Source organism: Centroberyx gerrardi, chromosome 9 (genome assembly GCF_048128805.1).
Source record: "Centroberyx gerrardi isolate f3 chromosome 9, fCenGer3.hap1.cur.20231027, whole genome shotgun sequence".
In the NCBI taxonomy this organism is placed as follows: Eukaryota; Metazoa; Chordata; class Actinopteri; order Beryciformes; family Berycidae; genus Centroberyx; species Centroberyx gerrardi.
This window is the reverse complement of record NC_136005.1, coordinates 4750638-4778571: the sequence shown is the minus strand read 5'-3', so window position 1 is coordinate 4778571 and position 27934 is coordinate 4750638. Positions and strand designations below refer to the sequence as shown.

Here is a 27934-nt window from a genome sequence, read left to right as displayed (position 1 = left end):
TCTCTACACATTCTGGTGAATAAAGTCTTTGCCCCAATCCTTACATCCAAAATATATTTACAATACCGAGTTTTGAGAAGACAAGAGAGAAGATGAAGCAAATTGTGAGCAGATTTGAGAAACAACCTCCAACACACCTTGACACTAATGCTGCGTTCACGTCACATCAGACGTCACATATTTAATTAGTTGAAATGCCAACATCCAAAACCATTTTCAACTATTAATAAAAATCAACCATAAATAAAGTGCAGCAGATATCGCTCGCTTTTTGTAAGTAGAGTTGATTCTATTAGTGTGAATAAAACAGATTCTTTTGATTTTCATTACCTTGGACGGCTAATATATGTGGATTGGTTGGTGATAAATGGGAGATATCAGAGCCTCCGAAAAATTCCGACATGTCCTACTTGTAGTTACCACTAGTAGGCTGATGGGAATGTTTTTTCCCCAGTCGGTGCTCATATTTAAAGCACATGATATATGACGTGAACGTGGCATGAAGCAAGTTATTAATGCACGTATCAATCACACCCAGTGCGGGTCGCCGTTGGATGACGCACCTGAGGGGGCGGAGTACAGCGTCTTGGTGACTATGCGATTCCTGAAAGTATTCTGAGCGGTGACGCTCTCTTTGGACGAGGTTTTGTCTCCCGCGCCGCTCTCCGAGGCGGCGGGGCCTCCGCTCTCTCCCGCCCCCTGCTGGTTAAAGGCATCGGACAGGGAGCGCAGGGCGGAGTGCAGCTCGTCTCGTGCCGCCATGACGCTCTGGAGGCAGGGCAGCTGCAGGCCGGAGGAGGCGGACGCCCCGGTGATCAGCTCGTCGACGGCCTTGGCAGAGGAGGAGATCGCCTCTCTGCTGCTGAGGCTGAGGCCGGAGTCGCCGCCTTTACCTGGAGGGAGCGGAGCGACATGAGAACTAGACAAAAACTGGTAGTTGTTTAGCTACTGTTCAACAACTATGTTGCTTTGTGGAAGATAAACAGCTATTTATCATTGTTTAATTATTAGTGATTTAAAAAAAACAAACCCATAAAATAAGTAGTTGTGTTCTTTTTGAATACAATGCTGTATTACCATTGTTTTAATCCACTTGAAAATGCCTGTTTGCTGTTTTAAAAATCACTGTAAAGCCTCTTGTCGTGAATGCTATAATAAGAAAAGCTATCATTACCTAACTTCTACAGTATCAATCTATTTGCCCAGTCACTAGATTTTATTACTTGTTTACAAAAACAACTTTATCAATCAAGTTATAATAGTGAAAGACAGGAGTCTAAAATATTTTTTTCTGCTCTCATTTTTTTATTACCTAGCACTTGGCTGTCTCACATAATCATTTATTATCATTCATTTAAAAGACTTTGCCCCATGACCCCCTAACTACTGGTTGCTTGTAATGTTTGTGATCTAGGAGTTAACAAGTCACTGCTAAACGCCCAGACTGGGTGTAAATGCAGTGTCAGAAGCAGATTACCTCGGAGGGCGGTGCAGAGGGAGGAGTGCAGCTGTCTGACCGCCTGGTTCAGCTGGAACAGCCGGGCTGCCGCGGCCCTCAGCCTCTGCAGACGGGACGCCGAGGCCCCCTCCTCCTCCTCCTCCCCCTCCTTCTCTGGGCTGCTCTCCCTCTCCTGAGTGAAGAAACACACACACACACACACACACTTAGAGCATGCCAATGAACAATGCACACATGCTCACAAAACACTCCGCTATTTATCTAAGGAAGGTTTGCTGAGAACACTTGCTCTTTTTCAGCAACACTCTGCTTCACATTCATACAGCTGCACAAATTCTCTCCTGGAAGCTGCCCAGTAAAACCACAGTCTCTTGCTGTTGGCCTCTGAGCAGCTCTACTGGAGCAGTAGGCCAGTTACGCTCCTTGCTCAAGGGCACATGATCAGTAGTGTTTGGAAGGAAAAGTGAGTGTTCCTCATGCACATTCCCCACACAGATTCCCCCAACTGGTCTGGATATTTGAACCGGGAACCATCCAGTTATAAGCCCACTTCTGTCAAATTTAGGCTACTGTCGCCTAAAGATCACACACACACACACATACAGTATATATGAACAGTTGCAGCTGATGTCATTGGAAAAACAGTTTCCAAGGTGATGCGTCCTTTCCTATGACATAAACCTAATGGCCTCCTTCCCAATTCACTACAGTACAACAGCATGTTGATCTCCATCAGATGAAGCCAAACCCACAGTTCTGTATGAGCTGCACTATTCACTGTGGCAGACAGTTGTGTAAATAAACCCATTTTTCAGTGCGGCCTGAAATGTGATATTGCAATTGCAACATCACTTTGTATATTCAACCATTACACTCAGAAGATTGCGTCATTTTCACGTACCCTACACTTTGTTGCAAACCCCCCAAACACACAAATATGTTTAAAACAATGAAAAAATAAAATTACAAGGTAAAGAATTTTCACAAATCATTGCAAATTTACCAGAATACAACTGTGTAATGAGAGCACTTGTCAAACAGCAGGTCACCATAACTTTTCAAAAATTTCAATTTTTCACCAACTTCAGCCCTTTTCAATAGCACTGCCAAATACAAATTCAAGCAGCTTTGTTGCATCTCAACCTCAGAGGCTCTTTCCACAAACCGCCCTGCTTCACATCCAGTTAGATGTATTTCCAGCTGAGAGCCTGGTGTGACCGCAGCAGGTCTGGGAGAAGTGCCTTGCTCAAAGACCCCTCGAAAGTAGTTGTATCCAGCCATAACTCAGTTTTGTCTGACCACTTTTGTTCGACAACAATAACACTGTGGGCGGCGAGATCCCCCCGCGCGTATACGTGACAATGAGCGCTTTTAACAAAAAAGCTGCTAGTTTGTGTGGCTAAGATAACGGCAAACAAGCCTGTTAGCTGTGACTGATGCCACTTCATTCAACACATTCATTACCTGAACGATCGCCAAGGGGCGACTGAGGAGAGATAAGCCTACAGAGCATTGGGCTTTACAGGAGCAATAAAGGCTGAGTGGCATCTTTAACGGGCCTGCTGTGGGAGTGGGTATTAATCTGTAGCATTTAAGCCTGTGTCAAGATGGGAGATTTTTTTAACCTTTAGATATCCAGGGAAGATTTGCTGAGCATGTATGCTCTCTTTCAGCTACAGTTCCACCGATACAGATGCAAATGTTTTTGTATTGAAGCCGGTATGTTCCACCAATATTCTAAATCTTTCAAATTGACCATTTTCATGCCAAAGGTGACAAGGATTCAGTGTTTCCAACCAGAATTTTACTCTCAGCAAGGTGGAAAAGCCGCTGAAACAGCATTTAGATCATCATGGGACACTAAAGACTAATGAAATTCTTTTAAGTGGTTTAGCAGCTCTTTAAGGCAGGGAGACCCACCAAACCCAAACTCTGGAATACATAAAGACTTTAAAAGAAGAATTGATCTACAAAAAACATTACTGACCAACAAAAGTTTTGGCTGCTGGTCAGACTAAGTCAGCAATTTTAAGAATCACTTTGGGCTCTGGTTACTTGTGATGGGCATTTGTCATTATTTTTTACATTTTATAGACTAAATGAGCAATTCATTAATCAAAAAAATAATCAATAGATTAATAGTTGAAACTCACCGTCATGTGGCAGTGGATGTATCTCTGGAGAGCGCAGGCTGAGTCAAGCATCTTGGATTTTAGGCTCTGCAGGACCTGCAAACAGAGGCGGTAGGGATTAATGATAGCCACTCATTTTTTAAATATTTACCTACACCTTTATTATTTATTACCTAAATTACTTATCCCTTTTCAAATAATACCATTTAATATGACCAGAGCAGAGAAATCTCACTTCCCTACAACAACTGACAGAGGCAGGTGGACAACTGTCACTACACTTTATAATCTAACTTTTAATAAATTGTTGTGATGTCTTACTGGAGTCCTTGGATAGGCCAGCTGAGCTTCTCTCAGCATCTCCTTAGTGATGATGAGGCCTTCCTCCAGCAGAGAGCAGATGCCCTTATTGGTCCCCTGCAGGAGAGACGTGGCCACTGACAGCTGAAAAGACGCAATGACAAAATAATAATCAAATATTTTTGCATAGCACTTGCATAGAACAGTTATAACATGCTGTAAAATAAAATGAACAAAACAAACGAGCTATCAGTAGAGTAAAGTCCTTGGTCTGAGTCTGAAAGGCCTGATTTATTAAACTAGTAAACCTTGAGTTCCTCGTTTTTTTTGTTGTTTTTTCCCACCTTTTTGACACCTTTGTTGCTAAGCGCTCATTGCTGTGGTGTTTCTGCACTGCCCTTCCCTTCCCAGCCCTGCCCTCCCACCTGTCAATCAAACAGTGTGTCCAGTCCACTGCTGTGACGTCTTTTTCCTTGGAATTGTTTTGATGAAGCTTCTGTAGGTGCCGCTCTTTTCCTTGTCTGAATGCTATCATTATGGTGTATATATGTAGAATAAAATAGTCCACTGTCTATCAACAGAAATTCCTGTACATGTATTGTGCTTGGCGAATACAGTGGTTTTGAATTAATATACTTTAAAGCATCTCTCTAACACATAGAAATATACAAACTTGTCTTGTTCCATAATTCAGTTTCTGCAATAAAAGAATTGGAGCAAATGCATCCCTAAATATGCGTGTTTGCCCTGCAGAATATGCTACTCCACTGAAATTGCACATCCACAAATCAGCAGTGTCCTCATTCAGCTCAATAATTCCCCACCTCCAACCATCATCCTTGCTCCAAGATCCACACAGCTAATATTCCATTCTCCAGTTTTATGGAGCGGGGGTTGATTACAGCGGGCCCAGGAGCCCCGGCAGAGAGAGTGGCTGCTGTGGTATTAATGGCGGCGTTACCTTGCCCGTGGCCCGGCCGCTCGGCTCCACGGCGTTGAGCGGCGTGCCTGTCACCGCCGCCAGGTGGCCGAGCGCCCGCAATGCCGCGTCCAGGCACTGACCGCTCTTCCTCTGCGCCTCCGTCACCATCGACGAGATCTCTGACTCGCAGCCCTGGAATTCACATCGATTCAACATAGAGTCAACGTAAACAAACTGACAAACGAGTTGAATTAAAATCGATTTAACGTTGAATCAATATGAGCAAGCCAACAAAACGGTTGACATTGATTGAAGGGTCAGTAAATAAATCAAAATGGCGGAGGAGGTGAAAATCTGGAGCGAGAGGGGGGAAAATAGTGTTAGTGTTTAGTTGCTGAGGCTGGTGAGGAATTTTTGATTCACTTTCCATATATTCATGTTCTGTTCGGGGCTCAAGGTTGAGAATTCCCCCCGCTTGGCCATTTCCATACACACAGCTCAAACAGCTCAGAGCTAAGACCCGTCAATCAACACTCTGCATTTTGATTAGCCGCTCGCATGTTCAAACTAGGCTAAATTGAAAATAATTTTCCCGCTCAGATATTGCAGTGTGTTCACAATTATTTCATTTTAAGTGTGGAGAACAAGCACAAAACAACACCGACTGTACGGCTGTAAATGCATTACAGTCTGTGGTCGTTACAGATTCCATTCTTCCACAACAAATATCAAACTACGTAAAATAAATCTACAGTTACATAAAATGTTACGTCATATGTGTACCGGAACTGAACAAGAAATATTTCCAGGCTTTTTATGCAATTTCCAAAAATTTCAAGACCTGGATATAATCACATTTGTTAACCAGACTTTTACAGACTTTCAACACATTCATAGGCCATCCTAAGATGAGGTCTCTTTCAGAAAAACCCACGTTTTACTGGCAGTTGCTAACAAGACCTTTAACACTCATGTCCTCTCATAGAAATACATTTATGTTAAATATTTCAATGAAATATGGCACAATTTCCTAGTTTTTGCCATCATGCGTTCAAAGTTTCGTCACTTCACTGTACAGCTTTACGTACCTCCAGCTTGCAGGAGATGCGTAAAGTTTGTACAGGGTGTCTTTTAATCGCTTTCTGGGTTCAACAACTGGAGTTTGCATTGGCCCTGTGCGTGTGTATTGGAGAGCAGCGCTCCCTGCAGCTGAGGGGATGTAAAGCTCTACAGTGAAGTAAGTGACAATTTGGAACACAATCAACTGTCATGATGGCAAAAACTAGGAAAATAAGGCCCTTTAAAACAGAGCTGTAGTTGTGTTTGTAATTTTGTGCGTTTACCTGAATGAGAAGCTGGAAGAATCCTCCCATCTTCTTGACTTGGCTCTTCAGTTCCTCAGCGATGGTGTAGAGCCGGCCGGAGGAGGGTCTGACGCTGGCCAACCACTGCATGGTAATAAACACAGCCCTCTCTATGGCTGCGGCGGCCTTGACCAGCTGGGTCTGGGCCTCCAAGTTACACACAAACACTGCAGGAGAGAGAGCAATAATAACAGGTTGGTTCAAATAGAACTGCAGAGTAAATCAAAAGATCAAAATTGAAGTGACGACCCCTGCAAGGTATTCTGGTACCCTTTACTGTCTCTGATCTACAAATCAAGCTGACAATTTCTTAAAAAGATCTTTAATTTTATTGAAACAAATCCTAACAATTTGCATCTCATCCCATACCCACCTGCAGTTTTGTGTGTATTGTAAGACAAATGATGTAGAAAAAGCTCTGTATCTTTTATCTCAATCTTAAAATCCAGAGTAAAAAACAACACACACTGTTTTTTTTTTAAACTGAGCAGGTCCAAAATTATGGTGTTTATGGTCACTTTAGTACTGAATACAGAAACTGTTTATAAGTCAAGACTCATCACATATTACATTTTAGAACAGCTGAATTTGACAGGTATAGGAAGGAATGACTTATGAGGCCGTGTATTTAGGGCAGCCTTGAATATTAAAGCAAAAGCACCAATCTGCCCATCTCTTCATGACAGTCATTTATAAAAGGTTAAAAAAAAAGTTTAGGTCAAGTCTCACCGTTCTCCTGGCTGTCGTCGTCCAGGCTGTCGTACAGATCGGATATGGTCCGGACCGCCGTGTACACCAGGTAAAGATCAGAGGCCAGCCGGTCCGCCACGCTCTCCTCTGTCCCGCTGTAGCCACGCAGCCGGGCCACCGCCTGGCCAATCAGCTCCTTGCAGATGCCGGGCAGGGCGGAGTCTGAGGTGCTGGGATGGGTGGAGGGAGGTTTGGCCACACCCATCAGACCTGGGACAGACACGGGGAAACTTTGTTTTGTATCAGAGCACCCGGTCAGGACTTTGTGTTGCCTCGTTGTACATTTTCCCTGCTAAGTATCCCCATCCCAATCCCCCCACTATTGGACAGTTAAATCTAGGAATTGTATTGATATCTGATATTAAACATCAGAAGCCTAATCCCAGGGTTTCTATACATGTTCCATTTCTTTCACACCTTAATTGGATGTGAAGATTTTGGTAAGTGCTAAATATGATGATTGCAGGACACTAAGCAGAGATCAAGAGTAAATAGGTGTATTGTGACTTAGAAACAACATGAAGTCATTTTGAGCGGTGCATTACCAGCGGACTGTGAGGAGCCGGTGTGGAGGCTCTGGATGGGATGGACCCGGATCTCGTAGAGACGTCCTGAGATCCTCCTGCTCTTCAACAGGCTCCTGCTCCTGATGCGGAACAAACCGGAAACAAAAGCAGATCAACCATAGCTCTGTCAGCCCCTCGCAAATATTTTACATATTGGCATTTTGACGCTCCGTTCAGAATGATTTACAGTTTATGTTTATGGTAATGTTTATGGTAAAATTTGTTAATTATTAAACTATTTTTGTATCACATCTGATCATTGTCTTCTTTTGTCACGGTCAGGTTATCAATTCTTGGCCATTTGTGTTTGTCAAGTCAGAATTAACTGTCACTGGGGCAGTGGTGGGCCCAGTGAAAGGCCACTGGCCCTAAATTTACCAGAATTTCAAGCCCTGTCGTCCCACACAAATGATACAGTCCACTTCTGGCCCAACCAGTAACAAAAAGTAGGGATGCACCGATGCCACTTTTTCAATGCCGATACCGATTACGAGTATGAAAGTTTAAGTATCGGCCGATACTGAGTACCGATCCGATCCATGACTTTTACTGAACACTGCAGGCTTACTTCCTTAGTTTGGGGTCAATGGACAAAATTATTGAGATAAAATCCTTGTTTTTCCCACTGTTTGAGAAATACAGGCTTCTATGTGCCACAAATGCATAAAATCAAGACAGTTTGCTTTTATTTCTTACATGTTACTCATGGCTTTCAGTATCAGATTTTAGTCTTGGGTAAAATCTCCGATACCGATATTCCATTTTAGCCTGGTATCAGCACCGATACCGATACCAGTATCGGTATCGGTGCATCCCTAACAAAAAGGTCACCTTTTTTGACATGTAATTGGGACAAAAAAATGTGTTACACAGCTCAGCTCCAGCAGAACACAGCATGGATCACTTAAGTTTAAATTATAGTCGGACTTGATCTGTTGCATTAAACTGACTTACTAGCAGCTAACGGAAGACTGCGTAAGACAGGACATGTGAAAGAGGGGGGATGGTGGTCTCCACAACAGCAGCTGGTCTACCAAGACAGCTACCCAGATATGGCTGTGGCCACAGGACTCAGGCATGAGTTTGATGCAGGCAGAAACAGAGAGCGGTTGAAAGGGAACAACTGAGCCTGTGCCATGTTTCATTTGGCTGGGTCCGCTGCTCGCCCAGGCTCCACCAGGAGCACCAGAAACATGCTTGACAAGAATAATAACAGGGTGATGGGAAAACATTGGGGGTTCCTCATGATGTTTGTACCATGGTTGCAGAGTGTGTGTGTGTGTGTGTTTGGGTTAGGAGTCGTAGAGTGGGAAACACAGGAACCCTTGCTGCCCTTTCCCTTTCTAAACTCTTGGCCTGGCCTTCGTGCAAATGAAATTATTAAACAGATGAGGAAAAAAAGCGGAGGGAAATATTCTGTGGGTAGCAACTTCATGTCAACTTTTCAGAAGAGAGAAAAAAGGATGTGTTGAATGTCCAAATATGTGCCAGGCTGTAAATCACACCAGTGGAAATATAAATAGGAGGACTTTGTGAAAATAACCAAAATCTTCCAAAATGTTTGACAAAGATGATTTTCCATGTTCCATCCAAAAGCCTTTGGACTTTCCATATTCATCCTTTTGCCTGACACATTGTTCACATTAAAGGAATGCCAGAAGCCGTGAGCTCAGTCTCAGGGTTTTGGGTTTGAGCTCTACATTAGGTGTAAACACTGTCCATCCAAGCCTTTGACAGCAGGGTGGACAAGAGCTTCGAGAGACCTTCCTGTGCTTGAAAGGTCACAGGTTTAATCCCCAGCCATGTGACCCTTTCAGGTGTCTTTGAGCAAAACACTGAACACTTGCTTGCTCACACACTGCAAATAACTGGATAAGAACGTCAGCTAAATCCCTAAAATATAATGTAAATATAGATGGAAGGAAGGAAAGATGGATGGATGGATAGAGAAGAAGAAGAGCTGGATAATTACCTTCGGCGTGAGAAGGAGGAGGAGGAGGAAGCAGAGGAGGCCGATAGATCTTGCTCCCACTCATCATCAGGGTCGTAAAACACATCGTCATCTTTAGAGGCGGGATCCCCCTGCGGAGGGTAAAATACTGCTGACTATCCCACTCTCATTTACTCAACTTAATGAGAAAAGCGCCCCTCTGTCAGGCATAAAACAAGCCATATTGGCCTGTAAATGAGGTCAAACGCTTGGGAAATTGGAAATTGCACTGGAGCGTACGTCAGACTCTGCATATGCAGAATGGGGGAACAAGACAGGCTGTGCTTGGCTCTAGTTCAACAGGCAATATAACTTATTAGCATACCGATCAAATCAACCCTAAACAAGCCAGTAAACACAGAGTTCCAAATTATCTACAAATTATGTTTGTACTTTGTAAATGTTATACGATTCAATTAACCTGCCATCTTTACATCATGAGAACCACAATGGGAATAAGTCTCTGACTTTGTGACATCCTTGGTTTTACTTAAATTTAAGGCTACACTAGGCAAATTTTCATGTTGGTGACTCCAAAGGGCAGCGAGAGGTAACTTTAGGAGACATTTGGAGAAATTTAGGAGACAGTTTGTATCTCACTCTTATGTTCCAACTTGTCTGTTCCCATGGGCGGAGAAGTGTCAGTACAGCACACCAGAATTTAATTTGGGAAAACAGGGCAAATTTACAGGATCTCAATTAGAGGGGATGGGATGCTGTTCTCTGTTGCAGCCTCACTTTGTGATTTGCACTGATAAGAAGACAGGTGTATTTTTACATCAGCATATTCTATGTGTAGTATTGATCTTAGGCTAACCTGGTCCAGCTCCCTCATGGCAGCCATGTTGTTCTGGAACTTGTCCAGGCTCCAGAAGGTGGAGATGCCCAGCTTTGTGTTTTGGACCCGGACCTGCAGCTCACCATCTTGCTCCAGGTTCTCTTTGTCGGAGCTTTCGTGTCTAAAACAGAGGAGAGTCAAGAGTTAATTCCAAAGTGCAAATGCATTTATATTGGCAAGCTTGAAATACAACTGCAGTTGAAGAAAAGCCTTGTTCCAAAATAAGATATCTGCCATTGCAAAATAGAGTGACACCTACTCTTACAAAAAATAATGAGAGCAGAAAAAATATAGCAGGTATTTTCAGTCCTTGCTTGAAAAAAAAACCCCAGATATTACTTTTGCAGATTTTAGACATAATGAATGAGGATCTTTAATTTTCTTTGATTTTTCTTAACGATTTTCTTCTGAAATACAGTGTTTTGGGAAATAAAACTTCTAAATTGTTTTATGCCAAGATTTGCCAACCTTGAGAACAGGAGCCCATGTGAAATAGAGAAGAAGAATCACCAAACCGAAATGGCAATAATGTCAGACTGACATTAAAAATGAAAAATTAGCTCCCCACCCATGAAATATGCAACATTCCCATGCATTTTAAATTTGACTCAAAGATACTGATAGACTGCAATATGGGTTCACCTGACAAAAAAGTTGGGGAACCCCCTGCTTTAGACAGTATCCTGTCATACAAAATGGCTCCTGGACAGTCCTGCCCTTGTGTCCACACTTCACCGGCATCATATTGAAAATGTTGTATTCATGTGTTGTGATTGTACTTCGTTGTTAGTGTAATTTCACACATTATTACTAATATTGAATGTATTCTGCCTGGAGCACCTTGACATCTTTATGTCCTGAGAACCACAGTGCAAATAAATCTCAGTTAATGTGACATCCTCAATGATTTCATTCATACTTCATGTGTTTTTTAAACTGTTAAATAAATAAAATCATACTGAATGTAACATGATGGCCCGATATTGCGTATTTCATACCTGCTGAAGACTGTGTTTTTCCTCAGCTTGGCACTGATCTTGTTGGCCTCCTCAATCATCAAGGACAGCTTCATGGCATCCCACTGTGGAGGGACTACAATACAGAAATGAAACACATCATTAGCTCCACCTCAGCCAACAGCCCCGGGTCAGAGAGCATTTGCAAATAATCCTTTATTTTAACCTAACTGGGAAACACCAGACGGGTGGGGTTTACAGAATATGGACAATCCGGGTATTGTCAGATAAGTTATCAATTGCAGAAAATTATACTAAATCAACTTTCAAATATAGTCTAGCCTTCCTGGCCACCCACCTGGTACTCCAAACAGGATAAAACAAACATAGATTCATTTCAAAATACCATTTTATATGGCCTGAATGTTCTTTATGATTCATAACTCCGCTATGCGCTCGATACCGACTTGGAAGCGCTCACCGTTTCTGGGAGTGCGGTTTTCCCTCAAAGCCCTTTTCTGCTGCATCTCCTCCAGGTCTTTGCCGATCTTCCTCTTCTCCGCCTCCAGGGCTTCAACAATCCTTGCCTGACGCACACGGTGGTCCTCCATCGCCTGGATTGCATCATGGTAATGCACACGATATTAAAAATCATCAGACAGGAGATCAGCAGGCCAAAACACCGCTCCTGCCTAAAAATACCTTCCCCAGTGACTGACCACTTATACATGAAATGGGCTGTCACTACATTTGCTTAAATCTCTCAAGGTCCTTTTAGATCATCAGGAATCATGAGGATGAGCAAATGGAGGCGAAGAAGTCATTTATGGTCATTGGAATAATCCAGCTTTACCGTTAGCGCAGTTCCGAGGATCAAGATGCGGAAAAATGGTAATTGCTGATTGAAATAACATGCAAGGAAAAGGGTTTCTACATAATTTTCTGTTTTCAAATTCCATATTTTCCACACCTTTAGAGACCAGGAAATTATCACATTTATTCAATATATTTTTACATAAAATGTTCTTGTTTGATAAAGGTGGCTTTTATTTCTTTAAGTTTTCCTTGACATCTCTTTACTTTTACTAAGTGGGGAAAGATTTAAAGGAGAGGATGGGAGTTGAGGGAATGTGTTGTGGCAATGTGTTGTTTTTGCACCGTTCAACAAATTGAATTAAGTTATTTTAGTCTGTTGACCCAGCAGTCCCCCTGACATAGAACTGTACATTTCCAAGTTCAAGGGAGGAATTAAACTTTTTTAATTCACATTTTTTACACATGAAACTAAAAAAAACCTAACCTCTGACCTCACTTACAGGTAAAGATCTGTCTGTATAGCAAGATTATGTGAATAACTCATTTTTGAAAATGCTTAGATGCCAGATGCATGGTTCCTCCAGATTTTCTATTGCTAAATTTCATACAATTTCCAGATTTTAATTTCTTGATGGGATTTGAGAATAGTGGGGTAGAGTTAAATATGATGAACACTGATAGTGGCTGGGCAATATCATGACTATTAACTAGGTCATATCATGATATAGCTGAAGATTATTCTTTACAATGATGGCGGGTCTGTCAGTGAATGAAGTGTATTGAGAGTCAACAACATTTCCCAAAGCCTTCCAAAACCTTTCCAGGAACTTAAAACAATCATCTTTTCCAGACTTTCCAGACCTGGAGAGGAAACATCATATTCCCTGGTATTGCTGTGGGTGCTGACCTGGGCCTCCATGTGCAGGCGGAGGCGTTTCTTGTGGGTGTCCACCTCCTGCTCCAGCCCCAGCTTGGCCATCTTCAGCTCTGCCATCTGGCTGGCCACTCTCCGCTGGTCCAGCTGCTGGAGATGCTTCCGCTCGTTCTCCTCCTCCTGGGGATGAGGGCAGAATCACATTAACTGCCAAGTACAATAATTGTTTAAGTGTAATTGCATAGTGATAAAACATAGAAGCTGAATCATTAAAAACAGTCATCGGTGATAAAATATGATGCTAAAAAACATAAGAGACAACATCAATAAACTTTGCAGAGACTTTTGAAGAGATTTATAATATGTCGCCTAAAAAAAAAAACTGTACAGGAATTATCCCAGTTTCACGGTACATATTAACATACATGGTATAAGGTCAACAGGACCTCACATAAAGTGCAAGACCTACTAAGTACAGCAGACTGTACCTTCGCAATACATGTACACACCATTCAACTATAGCTGTGTGCATTCAAAAAGCTTTGCATGCAGTACAGCTACATATAAAGATGGACAGTTTTATAGCTGCTTATTCACAAAAAAGTGAACGAACAGTATTTTGGTATTATTACGTTTTTTGGTCACAAATTCTCTGGGGATCACTGTAGACAACAGGCTTCAGAGATGGAAAAAAAAAAAAAAAAAGGACTGGCGGGTTAATTAAATTTGGATTTTTCCACTTACATTTTAGTCAATTAGCTGACACCCTTATCCAGATGAATTTACAGAGTGCAGCGGTCAGAACTATGGTGCCTTGAGAACAGATATCATTAAATATTCCTGTAGGGCTGCAACTAACGATTATTTTCATTGTCGATTAATCTGTCGATTATTTCCTCGATTAATCGATTAGTTGTTTGGTCTATAAAATGTCAGAAAATGGTGAAAAATGTCGATCAGTGTTTCCCAAAGCCCAAGATGACGTCCTCAAATGTCTTGTTTTGTCCACAACCCAAAGATATTCAGTTTACTGTCATAGAGGAGTAAAGAAACCAGAAAATATTCACATTTAAGAAGCTGGAATCAGAGAATTTTGACTTATTTTTCTTAAAAAATTACTCAAACCGATTAATTGATTATCAAAATAGTTGGCGATTAATTTAATAGTTGACAACTAATTGATTAATCGATTAATCGTTGCAGCTCTATATTCCTGTGCCCCTAAAATGATCATGAATGGTGGAGAAGTGATAGGTAAAGACATAAGAGGCCAGGGAGAAAAGGTAGAATGCTTTCTCAAAAAAAGAAGTGATGGTTTTGTGTACCAGCTCTCTCTCCAGGACTCGGATCCGGTCCTCATAGAGGGCCTTCTGGTCTGACAGCTCCTTCTGGGCGACCTCCTTGGCCATCTGGATTCCCTGCATCATCTCCTCTTTAGCCTTCACATGGGCCTCTTCAATCTCCGCCTCCAGCCTGGGACACACAAACGTGGATTTAAGGGGAACGCCACCGAAATTGACTTAAAGGTTGTTATTCTGCAAAAGTAGATATTGCTCTAAAAAATTACATTTTTGAAAAACTCCTAGGATCGTTTTTTTCCTTCACTGAATTTTGAGTTATGAAAATGCGATCCTCTGACATTAGTGAATTGCAATGCCAGAAGTGTTGAGAGAATTTTACAGACAGTTATGTTCTCATATCTTTATTCAACCTCTATTTTTAAAGATTTCTAGATGTTTAATTTGGATACATATCGATAAGACAATGACTTCGCAGGATTGCAATTTCCTACATCTTGGGAGTTCATAACTCAAAACACAGAGCAACTTAAAAAAGTCCTTTGAAATTTTAATAGAACATTGTAGCAACCTTGTGAGCTCCTGACCTCCTGTCAAGCTCTAACCAATTGAAATAGCTTTGAAAAGGAAAAAGAAAAAAGAAAATCCTTGTGCTTGAATGGTCCTTTGCACTCACTGTGCTCTTTGAGCGGAGAGCAGCTCATTTTTGGCAAATTCAAAGTCCTTGTGGCCGTCACCGGAGCCCGTCCAGCACGACACCCGCTTCCCAGACTGCACCTCTGCCGGATGGTTGAAGCGGAAGTAGTGGTCTCCGCCCAGAATCACCCTGTCGCCCTGGAAACCACAGACACAGCATCAAACACGGACAAATTATGTTAAATTCATTCATAAACTGCTTTCAACAAACAGGTTCATTATGCATGTTTAACTGAGAACAACTGACAAATAGAGACAAAAAAGAAAGAAAAAGCAAATTGTAAATTTTGATTATAAAATTTGACTACGCGTTAGTTCATAGTATAATGCGACGCTAAACCTCAGTGATGTTAGAAGATCTTTTTTCTGTACGTACATGGTGCAGGACAGTGGATTCAGAGATCAGGTTCCCATTAACAAAGGTCTTGGCGTTTTCCATGGGAGTGATGCTGACAGTTCCCTTGATGTTGGATATGACACTGAAAAACCCCAAGCACACACCTTTTTAATTGAACCAGGCATGAAAATGACATGAGAAGATTTTACCATGCTAATGTAATATCCTTCCTAAATTCTCATATAGCTAGTGGTCCTGTTGTCAGGACATGGAACCAATATTGCCAATTTTAGGTATTCAGTTCCCACTAGGGCCATCGATGCTAAAGAAATGTATGGGCTTGAGGTAGTGTAAGGCACCAAATGTGTGTATGTTTGTTTTATTTTGAAATTCCATTTAGGGCTGTGCAATGAAATGTGTATATGTGTGTACGGCAATTTTAGTTTCCACAATTAATAATTGCATGATATTGGCATATCGGCATTAGGGAAACATTTAATTTCGAATGTCTGCTGTAGCTGAAAATAATTAAGATGTTGATAGATGAAAAAGTGAAGTAAAATAACTGTGTTCCTCAAATTATAGAGAATATTAATCGGGATTAATAATGAAGCTAGCAAAATACTTGTGCTTATCATTTTAGCCATAATCCTGCAGCCTCAATTCTCATTTCACTAACCCTCAATTCAAACTAGAGTTATATAAATCAAATGTCAAACACATCAATTCTAAGCATTAGTATGACACCTTGTTGTGTTTTAGAGCAAAAGAGAATAAGCACAGTGGAACGACTGCCAATACGATACACAGACTATATATAATTTACACAACTGAACAAAATATAACTATCTGTCTATCTTCCCCTTGCCGCGCCCCCCTCAGCGGTCCTCACCAGTGCTGGTCAGCGATGAGCGCTCCTGCCAGCTGGATGTCGTGGGCGGACTCAGACTTGTGCTTGCCCACTCGGGTCTGGCCCTCCTTGATCATGTAGAGCAGCATCTCAGACAGCTGCGGATCCTCGTTCAGGTTCACCAGGTTGGGAAGACGGTTGTCCACTTTGAACGTCACGCCTGCTTTCTGGAAGACACACAGAGCAGGAAATGTTCAGAGATAAACAGATCTTTTTTTCTCTTGTCTAACATACATGATTATTCTAGGGACACAGCTGTTTCGGGGCACTGTTACTTTGACACTTGCACCCTTAACTATTGATTGCTTGTAATGTTGGTGATGTGGGAGTTTAAGCTTATTGCACTTTACTGTAAGTCACTTTGGATGAGAGCCTGAGCTAAACACTGACAATGTAAATCTAAGGTAAATGGGAGTTAAAAAACAGAGTGGAAAAAGATGCTGAAATCTTTCAAATCCAAATCACCTGCAGCTCTTTGGTCTCCTCACGTTTGCGAATCTCTGCTTGTTCCAGCTTCTCTCTCCAAGCCCTGAAAAATAGAAGACAACGAAAGCTCAATGTAACTGGCCCATGATGGTGTAGTGGTTAAATTAAGACCTCTGGAACCAGACATGCACTTAAAGATCAAATCCTGCCAGGATCCTCTCTGCTGCATCTCCCCTACTCAGCCCCCTCTCAACTTTCCTACTGTCTGAAATTGAGAAAAAATAAATAAATAAAAAAAAAGAAATCAGCCAAATGGCACTTGCACACCAAACTCCAATCAGAGATTTCAAACTATCAAAACAGATTACCTCTTTGTGGTTAGCAACAAGGGTCAACAAAGAGTCAACAAAGAGCTGTCTATGCTTTGTTTAGCCAACAGCGTTCCTGCGCAATTCCAATTTCAAAAGTTCATACTTTTTCCAGACCTTAATTTCTTTATTTGATTTGCATATTTTGGTACCAAGTATGATTTACACTGATATCATCTTGCCCCGACTAACTATGCCATATCACTCTATAGATGAACATTATTCTTCACACTCACAAATATCATAACATGTGAGGAGAGGGGTAAAACCACAGAAAATGTGAAGAAATGAGTAGAAAAAATTATGGGAATATGAAGAATCACTTTGCTACTAGGTTTTATACTTGTGCAAATAAACTAAAGCTTTCTCTTAGAGCCTCTTGAAAAGGTTCATAATCTCAGTGGGACCAGCTGGTTATACAAATGAAGAATGTCATAATGTTTGCAGTGTTGCTGACCGGTGGGCCTCGACCATCTCTCTCTCCTGCTGGCTCAGTTTGCTCTTCAGGCCGGCGATCTCCTGCTGGAACAGCCTGACCCGCTCCGGTTCGACGCCCTGGGAGCTCATCTGGGCCGCCCGCAGCTTCTCCACCTCCGCCTTCAGCTCTGGACACACACACACACACACACACACACACTATTATCCAAAATGCTATCAATACAGCTAAAATAATAAACAACAAAATGGATATCACTTTTAAAAAAGCAAAGTTAAATGTCTTCATTGTAGGGAAAGTTAAAAACGTAAATATATTACAAAACAATGAATAAAACAACTAGAAATGAATGCCAATGAATATGAAATAGGAGGAAAAAAGGCAAAATAGGAAAAATTAAATTACAGCAATGAGACATAATTCACACAGAAAGAACAGTTATATAAAAGCGAGCCTAAAAAAGTGCGTTTTAAGAAGTGACTTTAAAAGAAGGTGCAGAAATATTTCCATTGGGCCATTGACCTTCCAAACAACACGGCCTATTGAAGACGATTTATTGAGCAGCATTGACCTGATATGTGAATTTTTGACTCGCACATACTTTGAGCATCTCACGCTGACAGGTGATGTGAGAGGACAGTCAAATCCACAGCAAGAGCTCCCCTTAGTGCTTAAAGAGGCGAACGGCAGCGCGATCTCCTTATGAAAAATAATACTTGCATGACAGTTAGCCGCCATGTGCAGCTGACAGTGCATAAATATGGCCCGGAGGCAAGGTTAGGGCCAGGCCTTAATTGAACTGGGTGGTGAATAAGCCGGTGATGGATAGATAGGCGGACGGGAGGATATGTGAGAGAGACGGAGGGAGAGAGAGAGAGACACATAAACAGAAAGAGAGGGAGACACATGCACACAGAGATAGAGTGAGACGGAGAGGGAAAGAGAGGCAGACGAAAAACGAAAAAGCAAACATACAGACAACCAAGACAGAGAGAGTGTGAATGAAAAAAGGACTTTGATTGTGTACACATATAATTGAGCTATAATAGAGGGGTGTAGGTTAAGGAATATCACACAGGCCAGAGGGGTCATACAGGGATGTGATGTGTTGCTTTGAAACAAGATTTTGCACTACAAGGTTTTTCCACGGCACAAATACCGCTCTGTACCTGTGCTGGCTCTACTGTGGTACTGGCACAGAATAGCTCTGTTTGGTTTTCCACTGGACTACTGAGCAGGTGTGGTGCTGTTTGTGTAGGACAGCAGAATGCAGAAACCAGCCATGTAACCCTGCCAGCACTTCAGCATGTGAAAGTGTGCCAGTGCCTCATTATGTCTGGGTGCTGTACCGTCACACCACTGTCACACCCACAAAGACCCAAACTGTGAGCAAAACACACTGTACTACATACACAGGTGCAGTGAAAAAACATAATTCTCTCTCTTAAAGCTGCAATATGAAACCATGAGCTCTCCTCCCCCCACAGTTGGTAAAGTTCACGCCCCAACATTGAACTATAATCTAGCACTGCAAGCTGGTTACGTAGGAAACGTAGCAAACTGACTAGCATCCTAGCCGTCTAGCAGTATACAAGCTAGCTCTGTCACTCTCAGGCCTTCCTTCAGATATCGTCAACGTGGAAAAACAATGCTGATGTTCACCATCTTTTTGAACGGGCCTTGTCTGCTACAAGTTTAGATTCAATGTTTTTTCTTTTCTTACAATTTTCCTTAATTGTCGTTGCTGGCCACGCCCACAGCAAATGGTATCCACCCCAAAACAACATCAACCATCATTGAAAAGCTATTTACAGGCAAAAGGGGGGATTTAGGCATATGCGCACAGGGTCAGAGACAGACACAGAATGATAATGTATAATATATCCTATGTAGCCTATTTATTTGTTATTTTAAAAGGTTATAAAATTTGCATATTGCAGCTTTAATCCAAACGTCTCCCCACTGCCTCCAATTAACTCCGATCGAGCTCTCTACTTTTTGAACTTGGAAGTTGTGAGTGTTGTAACTGTAAGAAATAAGCCTACTGTGCTTTTGGAACATTATTTAGTTGCAGTAACAGATTACATCACTGGGTGGCGCTCCTTATTTTACTGAGATGGAGTTACAGCAACATGTATTGAGTTCTACTCCCAGTCTATCGTTCGACCAGTAAGCTTTAAGTCTCTTCAGTAACGACTTGGTATGCGTTACACTATATTAATCTAGACAGGTGTGTTTAGAGAATATAGTGCCGTAGAGACCAGGCATTGTATGGGCGACAAGTACAGTTGAATCAAGGGGTGATTGTGAAGATGTGAAGATCCCAACCATGTTGTTGTTCGGCTCTGTCAAGCTATCCAGGAGCATTTTGCTAAAGCAAATAATAAGCCAAGACAGGACCAAACGTGTTACAGTGTCTGACCTCTGATGAGCTTGGCGTTGGTGTCCTCGTTGACCTTGGCCAGGTTGATGATCATGCGGGCCTGCTGGGCGTAGCGCAGGGTGCTCAGGCTCTCCTCCACGTTGCTGCCCGCCGGGCTCAGCGTGGCGATCATGGCCGTCTTGGAGTTGCCGCCCAGACTCTCTTTCAACAGCCTGAGGGAGGCAAACAGGTGTCAACGGATGGGAATCTGTCATCGTGGAGATTTGTATTCCCGTTCACAACTTCTAGAACCAAAATTTCAAGATACGTTAACCATCGAGAGTCTTTCTTAAATGTTATACAGTAAAACCAAAACTCCAGTGTCTCAACTAATTATCAGACCATTCCAAATGGCTAAAACGAGTGAAACTTGCTCCTCCTAGGGTTAGAGCAACTGTGCAGCAACATTTCAGCAAGCCTGCAGTATAAATTGGGTCTTCTACAACTTCTGCTAGATGCATACAATCATACTGTTCTCTCACCATGTGAGGACAGACTCTCTGTAGGGTATGAAGACCTTCTTCCTGGTCTGAGCCTGTTCTGACAGGGCAGAGATCACCTTCCCCAGGGTGAGCAGGGACTTGTTGATGCTAGCGCCCTCCTACAGTGACAGATACAGGAGGGAAAGGCCACAATCACTCATGGAGCTGCCTGCTTTTGATTGCACAACAAAACAGGATAACTGCACATGACAACCCACCATGCCAACAATGTGTAAAGAATGAAAAGACTACCACCATCTTAGCATCTAACAGGTGAGATATTTAGAAGGCTAAAATACATACAAAAATGTCACTATGCAAGATCTATATGCAAAAGTGTATATGTTGCTTTGTGAAATGTTAACAACTGCACTGCTGGAGTTATTCTCAACCTTCTATAAGCAACTTAGTCATCTTTAATAATGCTCCACATTGTGATTACAACAATATAAATTATTTCTCTGGTATCGCTGCCTTTCATAATCAAGGCAACAAGAGGTTCATGATTAAACACTTAGCCTAGTAGAATGCCAAGCATTTCCAGCAATTACGAGTGTGTCCAAAATGTATTTAGAAATATGTAACTTTCATTGCATATTACTGGGATCCCTGGTGTAATCAGAATCGCTGACATGCTTCAAATTCAATACCAGTCTTGAGACAAGACTTTTTAGACACATATGTCATTGCAAGAATATTATACTACAAAGCAAATTCAACATCCCCTGCCATACATTTGTACATATCAAGGACTTTTCTAAACAGTCTCAGATCCCCTGATGAAATCTCAATGTGTGAATCCACTATTTCAATCAATGCAACATCTTTTCTGATGCCCTTTAATGCCTTAAAATCAATATCAAAAACTGCTGCGGTGCTGACAGGTGTCATTTTTGGATACCCAGCCCTAGACTGGTATAGAATAGCATAGTGTATGTGTGTGTGTCTGTATGTGTGTGTGTGTGTACCCTGAGTCGGTCTCCGCTGGTCTGGGCTGAGTTACAGCGCTCGCTGCCTGCCAGGTCCACCAGGTTGATCCTGCTGGTGATCCTGTGGTCATGTTCCTCTCCCTCCACAAACTCTGTCTGCACACAAACACACACACACACAAATGAGACATATGTGCCAGTAAAGGGAAACACATGACAGGCCCGGATACCCAGGGTATTAGAAGAAAAATGAAGTGATTTTTGTGAATTTATGTCTCAACTCTGGTGGTAGAGTGGAGACGTAAAAATTAAAGCACAAATTCAAAAGACAGCTCCAGACTGTTTCATAAATATTTTAGCCTTCTTTTAACCAGTGAATATTTGATTTATTTGTTGTGGATCAGGATACATATATATACACACTCACACACACACACACACACACGGCAAGAGGCCATACCTTGGTCTGGGTCATAACCAAGGTGAAGACGGAGTGAGACCTGGAGCTCTTGTCGTTCATGCCTGTGGCTGCTGTGGCTCTCTGCTTGTTGCCGAGCTCCAGCCAACCCTGGAGGAAGGGAAGTGGTAGAACATGAATTATAACTGAATCTCCTACTGGAAATATTTTACATGGTAATACGAGAGATTCTTGTTCTTTAGAGACATATTTGTTGCTCGGCGCTCATTGCTGTGGTGTTTCTGCACTGCGCTTCCCAGAGATCACCTGTCAATCAAACAGTGTGGGCGGAGCTTAGATTTTCTGTTGATGAAGTTTGAGTTTCTGTAGGTGGCGCTCTTTTCTTTGTCTGTTCAGCCTTGTTGGCTATCACTGCTCATGTTAACTACCCAGTTCTTCTTCTGTTTATTCCAAACAAACTGCTGTTGCTGCTGGCGGAAACGTAAAACGCATCACTTCCTGTGCGGCAGAGGATTTTTCCCTTGAAAGACCTACCAGACACTGTGTGCTTAGAACAGCAAATGTAAAAGCTTCCATGAATTGGAAATAGGTTGAATCACCATTGTGTTATATCAAAATGTCATGGATAATTACTTTAATGTGAGGCAGGGGGGTCTGGTGATCAGAGGGCATCCCATAATTGGAAAGTCACAGGTTTGATCTCTGCAACAGTAATGTGTTAATGTGTCAAAGTTTACTAGGATAAGAAACTGAACCCCAACTCGCTCACTCATTCAAAGTCGCTCTGCTTAACAGCATCAGCTAAATGCCGTGGATCTAAACGGAAATGTGCAAAATAACTTGAGAGCAGGTTCAACCTACCTTGATGTCACTGTAAGAGCTCACCACATTCCTGTGGGAGAAAGAAAAAAACACAGTGAGCAATTCTGCAAATCACACTATTCAAGACTGTTAGTTTGCCCTTTATTGAGGAGTGATACAAGGCAGGAAAGAATAATGTTTTCTTACGCAGAGAGCTCAGCGACGTACGGCCCGTGGACTGGATGTTCCCTCACCCGCAGCTGGAAACACAAAGAAACTGGCTCTTATCAAGCTCATGTTATGAAGGCTTCCTTCACACTGCCCAATGCAAAACTCCAGACTTTTTCCAGGCCTTGATTTCTCGACTGGATTTTGTTCAGTGTTGGATATGATGTAAGCTGATATGGGCTGGGTAATGGGACTGTCAGCTAGGCCACTACACCCTACGGCTGAGGTAATATTCACAACACATATCACTATATATGACAAGACAGTGGGTGAACTGTTACATAAAACCATAATCATATGTGTATTGGGAGTGACAGTCCCCCTCCCCTTTCTTTTACAGACAATTTTATGCAATTCTCAAATGTCCTGCAAAGACCTGCAAATGATCAAATCCATTTTCCATACTTTTCTACACTTTCTACACATGTGTAGGAACCCTGATTTTAGCACATCACATGTGGCTGGGTGTAAAAAACAATATACATATTGATACTGGACCTGTTTTAGGAGTCGCTTCAAAATATTGTATTCTTAAATAAGAACTTGTCTTCTTGCTTAGAGAAATTTGCACTAAGACAATCAACTGAACTTTGTCTGATTATATTTAGAAAAGCAGATAGCATAAGCAAACATTATACAAAAAATGATTCACTCTTCATTCATCAAAGAAAGGTATCAAAAACAGTATTGTTTCAGAACTGGCATCGAGTGCCAGTCCTGAAAAGTTCTGTATTCTGTAAAGTTTTAGATTCGTATGGTACCCAGCTCTACAGATGACCATGAAAAATGTGCACAACTTCGCATTTTGAACATAAGCGCATCTCACAAATGTGATAGATTATCAGTTGCATGTTCCATGCTATCTTAACAGACCAGGGCAGGAAACTTTTAAGTCGACTGGACATAGTGGCTGGTATATCTCAAAATTTACCAAACAATTTCACTATTTTTTTGGAAGAGGATCTCAGAATCATGATGGGTTACCAGCCAAAGTGACTAGTAGAGGAGACTAACTTACAAGCCACAGTAAAAATGTATCAACAGTTGAGCGGTTGGAGTTTATTTCTCACTCCGTTACAAACTACTTACAGGCATCCTCCTCTGGTTCGGGTCATCTCTGGTCACCAGCAGGTCGTGGATCTTCTCATTGTACACTTCAAAGTAGCTCATCTCCAAATGACATGCGACCTGGAACATAACGATATTCAGTGAAACAATTTCCAATAAGATTGTAGACCTCAACCCTAGTTAATATACTAATTTATTATCATGTTTTTTAATCTGGGATGGGGTGTTTTCTTGAGAAACAATGAATATTTGCAGCCTCTAGGCTTTTTTTGAATAATCAATTAAGTAAAATAGCCTAAAAAGGGGGAAATAAAAATAATCAATTGGTATTAAAGTTCATGAATTTACTGGACTTATGTCTTCAACAGAGTCATGAGTAGACATCGCTTTGTTTCTGGGCATTACAATCTAAAAAGGGTGATAATCACTGAAATAAGTGATACAGCAATCAGCCAGAGCTAAATGTTTGTGAGTGAGATTTCCAACCTCTTGATCTTCGATGGAGGCCAGTCTTGAGAAAAGCTCCTGGCAGAACCGAGGGATCACTCCTGCCTCCTCTCCAAAGCCCATCATCCTGCAGAAGAATGATGAAAAACAAATCAAATTGACAGTTGAAGGATTACATTTCAAAATACACATTCGAAAATACTATATATCCCTTTTTACAGAAATACCCAAAGTCATTTACATCATTTAGACGATTTCATCTTCAAATATTATGATTTTTTTTTAAAAAACAAAGGTGTAAAGATAGCTGATAACATCTACAATACTCCATGATCAGAACTAATTTTGTAGGAGTAAATGTCATTTAAAACAGAGAATCTCTCATTTAATTTGGAATGAAACTCCTCAGTTATGAATGCAACACTAAACTCGTCAAACCAGATCTTCATTTTTCTAGTTGCCTGAAAATACCAAGCTTGACAGCTTTTTCAGACTTTCAAGTGAATGGGAGATACTCTCTTTGTTTAGCCGTTTCCTCTGTGTTTTGTCTTTTGTGTCATTTAGTTTCTGGGCCCCAATCCAGCTTATCTCTGTCATCTTCACTTCTTTTTTATATTTTTCTTTTTGTCCAGTTTACAATGTTTTATAGTCCCTAAGGGGTGGCATGGCTTTCCCCTCACAATTTGCTTTTGTTTTCTCTTTTAGTAGTTTTTAATAATTTGTGTGTGCAAATTTACATTTTAGGCGACACTCTTATCCAAAACAACTTACAAGTGCAACAGTAGAATAAGCTTCAGTTCCTACATCAACATTACAAGCAACCAACAGTGAGGAGTAAATGGGTTCGGGGCATTAATGCCCTGACAATATTCCTGTGACCACAGAATAACATGTAGATTAGTGCTAGAACAAGAAGTAAATTAAGAATTGAGGACAGAGATAGAAGGAACTTTTTGAGCGCAAAGAAAGTGAGCAGAGTAGATGGGAAGTGATTCAATGGGGCGAAGGTGACGCTAATAAACTAAAAAATACTTACGTGTATGACTTGCCGGAGCCGGTTTGGCCGTAAGCGAACAGGCAGGTGTTGAACCCCTCGAAGGCCCTCTCTAGCAGAGGCTTGGCCAGCGTCTTGTACACCGTCTGCTGGCTGGCGAAGCCGGGGTCGCTGTCATCGACGGAGCAGAAGGAGAAGTCGTAGGTGAAGGAGTAGCTCTGTCTGGAGTCCGGGTGCTGGACAACAGTCTCCTGGTTGCTCATGAAGATGACCTGCAACGCCTTCTCTGCCTTCTCCCTAGAACAGAGCAGAAATAAACACACACACACCATTTCAGCAATGTATTTCATTTATATGTCATTCAGTATTACCAGCTTATTTGATGCCAGATAGAGTGTACAGGGTTCCCACTGTGGCCCAGATTTATAATTGTCTTTTCCACAAATTTCCATAACTAAGTCACAGTGCTTCCATAACCTACAAATGTTCTTCATTCCTGGTTTCTTAGTTGTTTTTAAGCTCAGAAAAGTTCTAAAGTGATAAACAGTCTGGTTTCCACTCCAGTTGGGCTTTCTCTGGGAAAAAAACAAAAAACAGCTGAAAACCACCTGCTAATGCAAAGAAAGTGTGAAACAAGTTGTAAAATCCATTCTGCTATATTCCTGTAAAGTGTTCCATTTATAAAAAAAACAACAATCCGAAATATTCCATGACTTCCCAATAAAAATGATCAAATTCCCTGACTTTCCATGTCTAAAATGCACCTCACCGCCAGTGGGAGCCCTGCTAAACATAAAAATGAGATCTGATGTCATTATTCATAGTATTTCCATGGTGTCACATGCATTTCCTACCAATATGGTGTTTTACTGTATACACAGCTCATTGGCTGTGGCTGTCATTTGATTACAATCACCTGTTATTTTCCTACTAAAGTGGCTGTGTGGTGGTAACAAAATACTATGAATACCTTGTGTGACATTTTGAGTGTGCACCCATGTAGAAACCTGACTTCAGTGTTAGAGGAAAAGCGGGTGACAGTTATGTCTTTGTGGTTATCAGTTCAGCACATACTACAGGTGTTTGGTTGAATTAGACCCATGACACTTCCAGAAGGCTCAACAGTAAATTTTGGTGACCCAGAACAACCCCCTTCCACTATAGGCCTACACTCATCCACACTACCCTAAATCTGCACCTAGTTACCCTAAAATGCTGTGGGGTTATTGAGGAATACCGAGACCAGCTCCTGTGTAACTTGCACATCAGTTAAGGCAAACATTGCATTACAAACCTGGCATTGAACGGGCGGACACGGACCGCGACAGTCACTGCACTGTTCTCCATCTTCAAGGAGTCCTGCGGCTTCAGAAGCTCACTGGGCCGGACCAGGGGCTCGGGACAGGCCGGTGTCGGTGCAGGAGCGGAGGACCTCGCCAGGGTCACGTCTCCATTTTGACTCAGCATGGTGGAAGTCTTCCTCACCTGCGGGGCGGCGTTTGACCTCTGCACACCTGCGGGGATCTTGTTCACCCGCGGGGCCGGAAGAGGTTTACTGTCCTCCGCTTGCTGCGCGCGGAACCTGGGCCTCTCCAGACTCGCGGACTTGACCGCCACGGGTTTAGGGACTTCTCTCCCGGCCAGCTTCTCGAACACGTCCTTCCTTGCGGCGATTTTCTCGAACGGGGTCTTCTTGGTCGGGGTTGAGAAGGTTTTGACCTGGTCGTCTGGCTGCCTACCTAGGACAGAGGAGGGGGTTTTGTTGTGTGCCAGCCTCCCCGGCGGATCCGCTGGACCTGCAGTCTCCCTCGCCTTGCTCTTGGAGGCCGTTTCCCTCAAACTAAGAGACCGGAATATCCCAGAACTACCGGGTGTCCTAGTGTTTGATTCAGTGAGGACTTTTGACGTTGGTTTCGGGTCGGTACCGCTGACCCACCGCTGCCCCTGTCCGGTTCCACTACTCCCATCGCTGCCTGCGCTTTTATCAATAGACCGAGTCCTGGTCCTCCGCTGCAGGGTCAGCCTCTTCTCCGGTGCAGGCGTGCTGTTCTGGCTGCTTTCCCCCATCGTTTTCTCTGCGTTTTCGGCCCCGGTCTTCCTCGACCTCCGCTGCAGGGTGAGTCGGCCGCGGTGAGGCGTCTGCTGCCCGCCGCCGCCGCTCCTTGACAGCGCCGAGATGACATAAGTCCTGTTTATCTCCACCTTGCTTTTATCCGACGATCTGCTATCTTCACATGCAGAATCTCCCGGTGGTATTATTTCGCCTTTGCTTATCTCCGTTGCTTTTCGCTCTTTCGCCGCCGGTGTCCTCGATGTTGATGTTGCCATGAGATGGTCATAATAAGTTGTATGCTTCCTCGCTTGTACAGAGAATAACGACATGGCTGTTGACTGCTAAAAACAAAAAAAACGTTAAAATGAGTTTGCAGAGTGGCTAACGTTAGCGACCGACAACTCCGTCCATATTTAGCTGTAACGTTACACGACTTTAAGAAGTATTAACTTCGTAAAAGGACGCCAGTACAGCTCAACGTGTAGGTAAACGATGAGGAATAGCTTCAAACAAAACCTGACGGGTGTGCAGTCATAGGAAGCTACTTTTGTTTATCTTTTTTTCTCCCCTGTCTCCTCCTCTCTCTTCCGCCTTCGCCCGCTTCAATTTCAAACCGTCGTCGCAACTGACAGCTGATTGGCTGAATTCTCGGAA

At 42.3% G+C, this 27934-nt stretch overlaps 1 protein-coding gene across 1 annotated transcript; it reads right to left on the bottom strand.

The window, feature by feature from the left end:
• Window positions 1–528: 528 nt before the first annotated feature.
• Window positions 529–27813, bottom strand: kif14 (kinesin family member 14). Its single transcript, XM_078285634.1, has 29 exons — window positions 26522–27813; window positions 25270–25524; window positions 24273–24360; window positions 23808–23906; window positions 22698–22750; window positions 22551–22581; window positions 21732–21839; window positions 21311–21427; window positions 20343–20461; window positions 19861–20033; window positions 17460–17607; window positions 16674–16737; window positions 16191–16375; window positions 15338–15440; window positions 14942–15099; window positions 14293–14440; window positions 13001–13147; window positions 11759–11891; window positions 11320–11413; window positions 10301–10442; window positions 9466–9575; window positions 7473–7573; window positions 6907–7137; window positions 6157–6344; window positions 4853–5005; window positions 3913–4035; window positions 3613–3687; window positions 1478–1628; window positions 529–887 (listed from the first exon to the last, which is right to left on the bottom strand). Exons 1-29 carry the CDS (start codon window positions 27607–27609, stop codon window positions 529–531), a joined length of 4944 nt encoding a protein of 1647 aa, XP_078141760.1. The 5' UTR covers window positions 27610–27813.
• Between the last annotated feature and the right edge of the window lie 121 nt (window positions 27814–27934).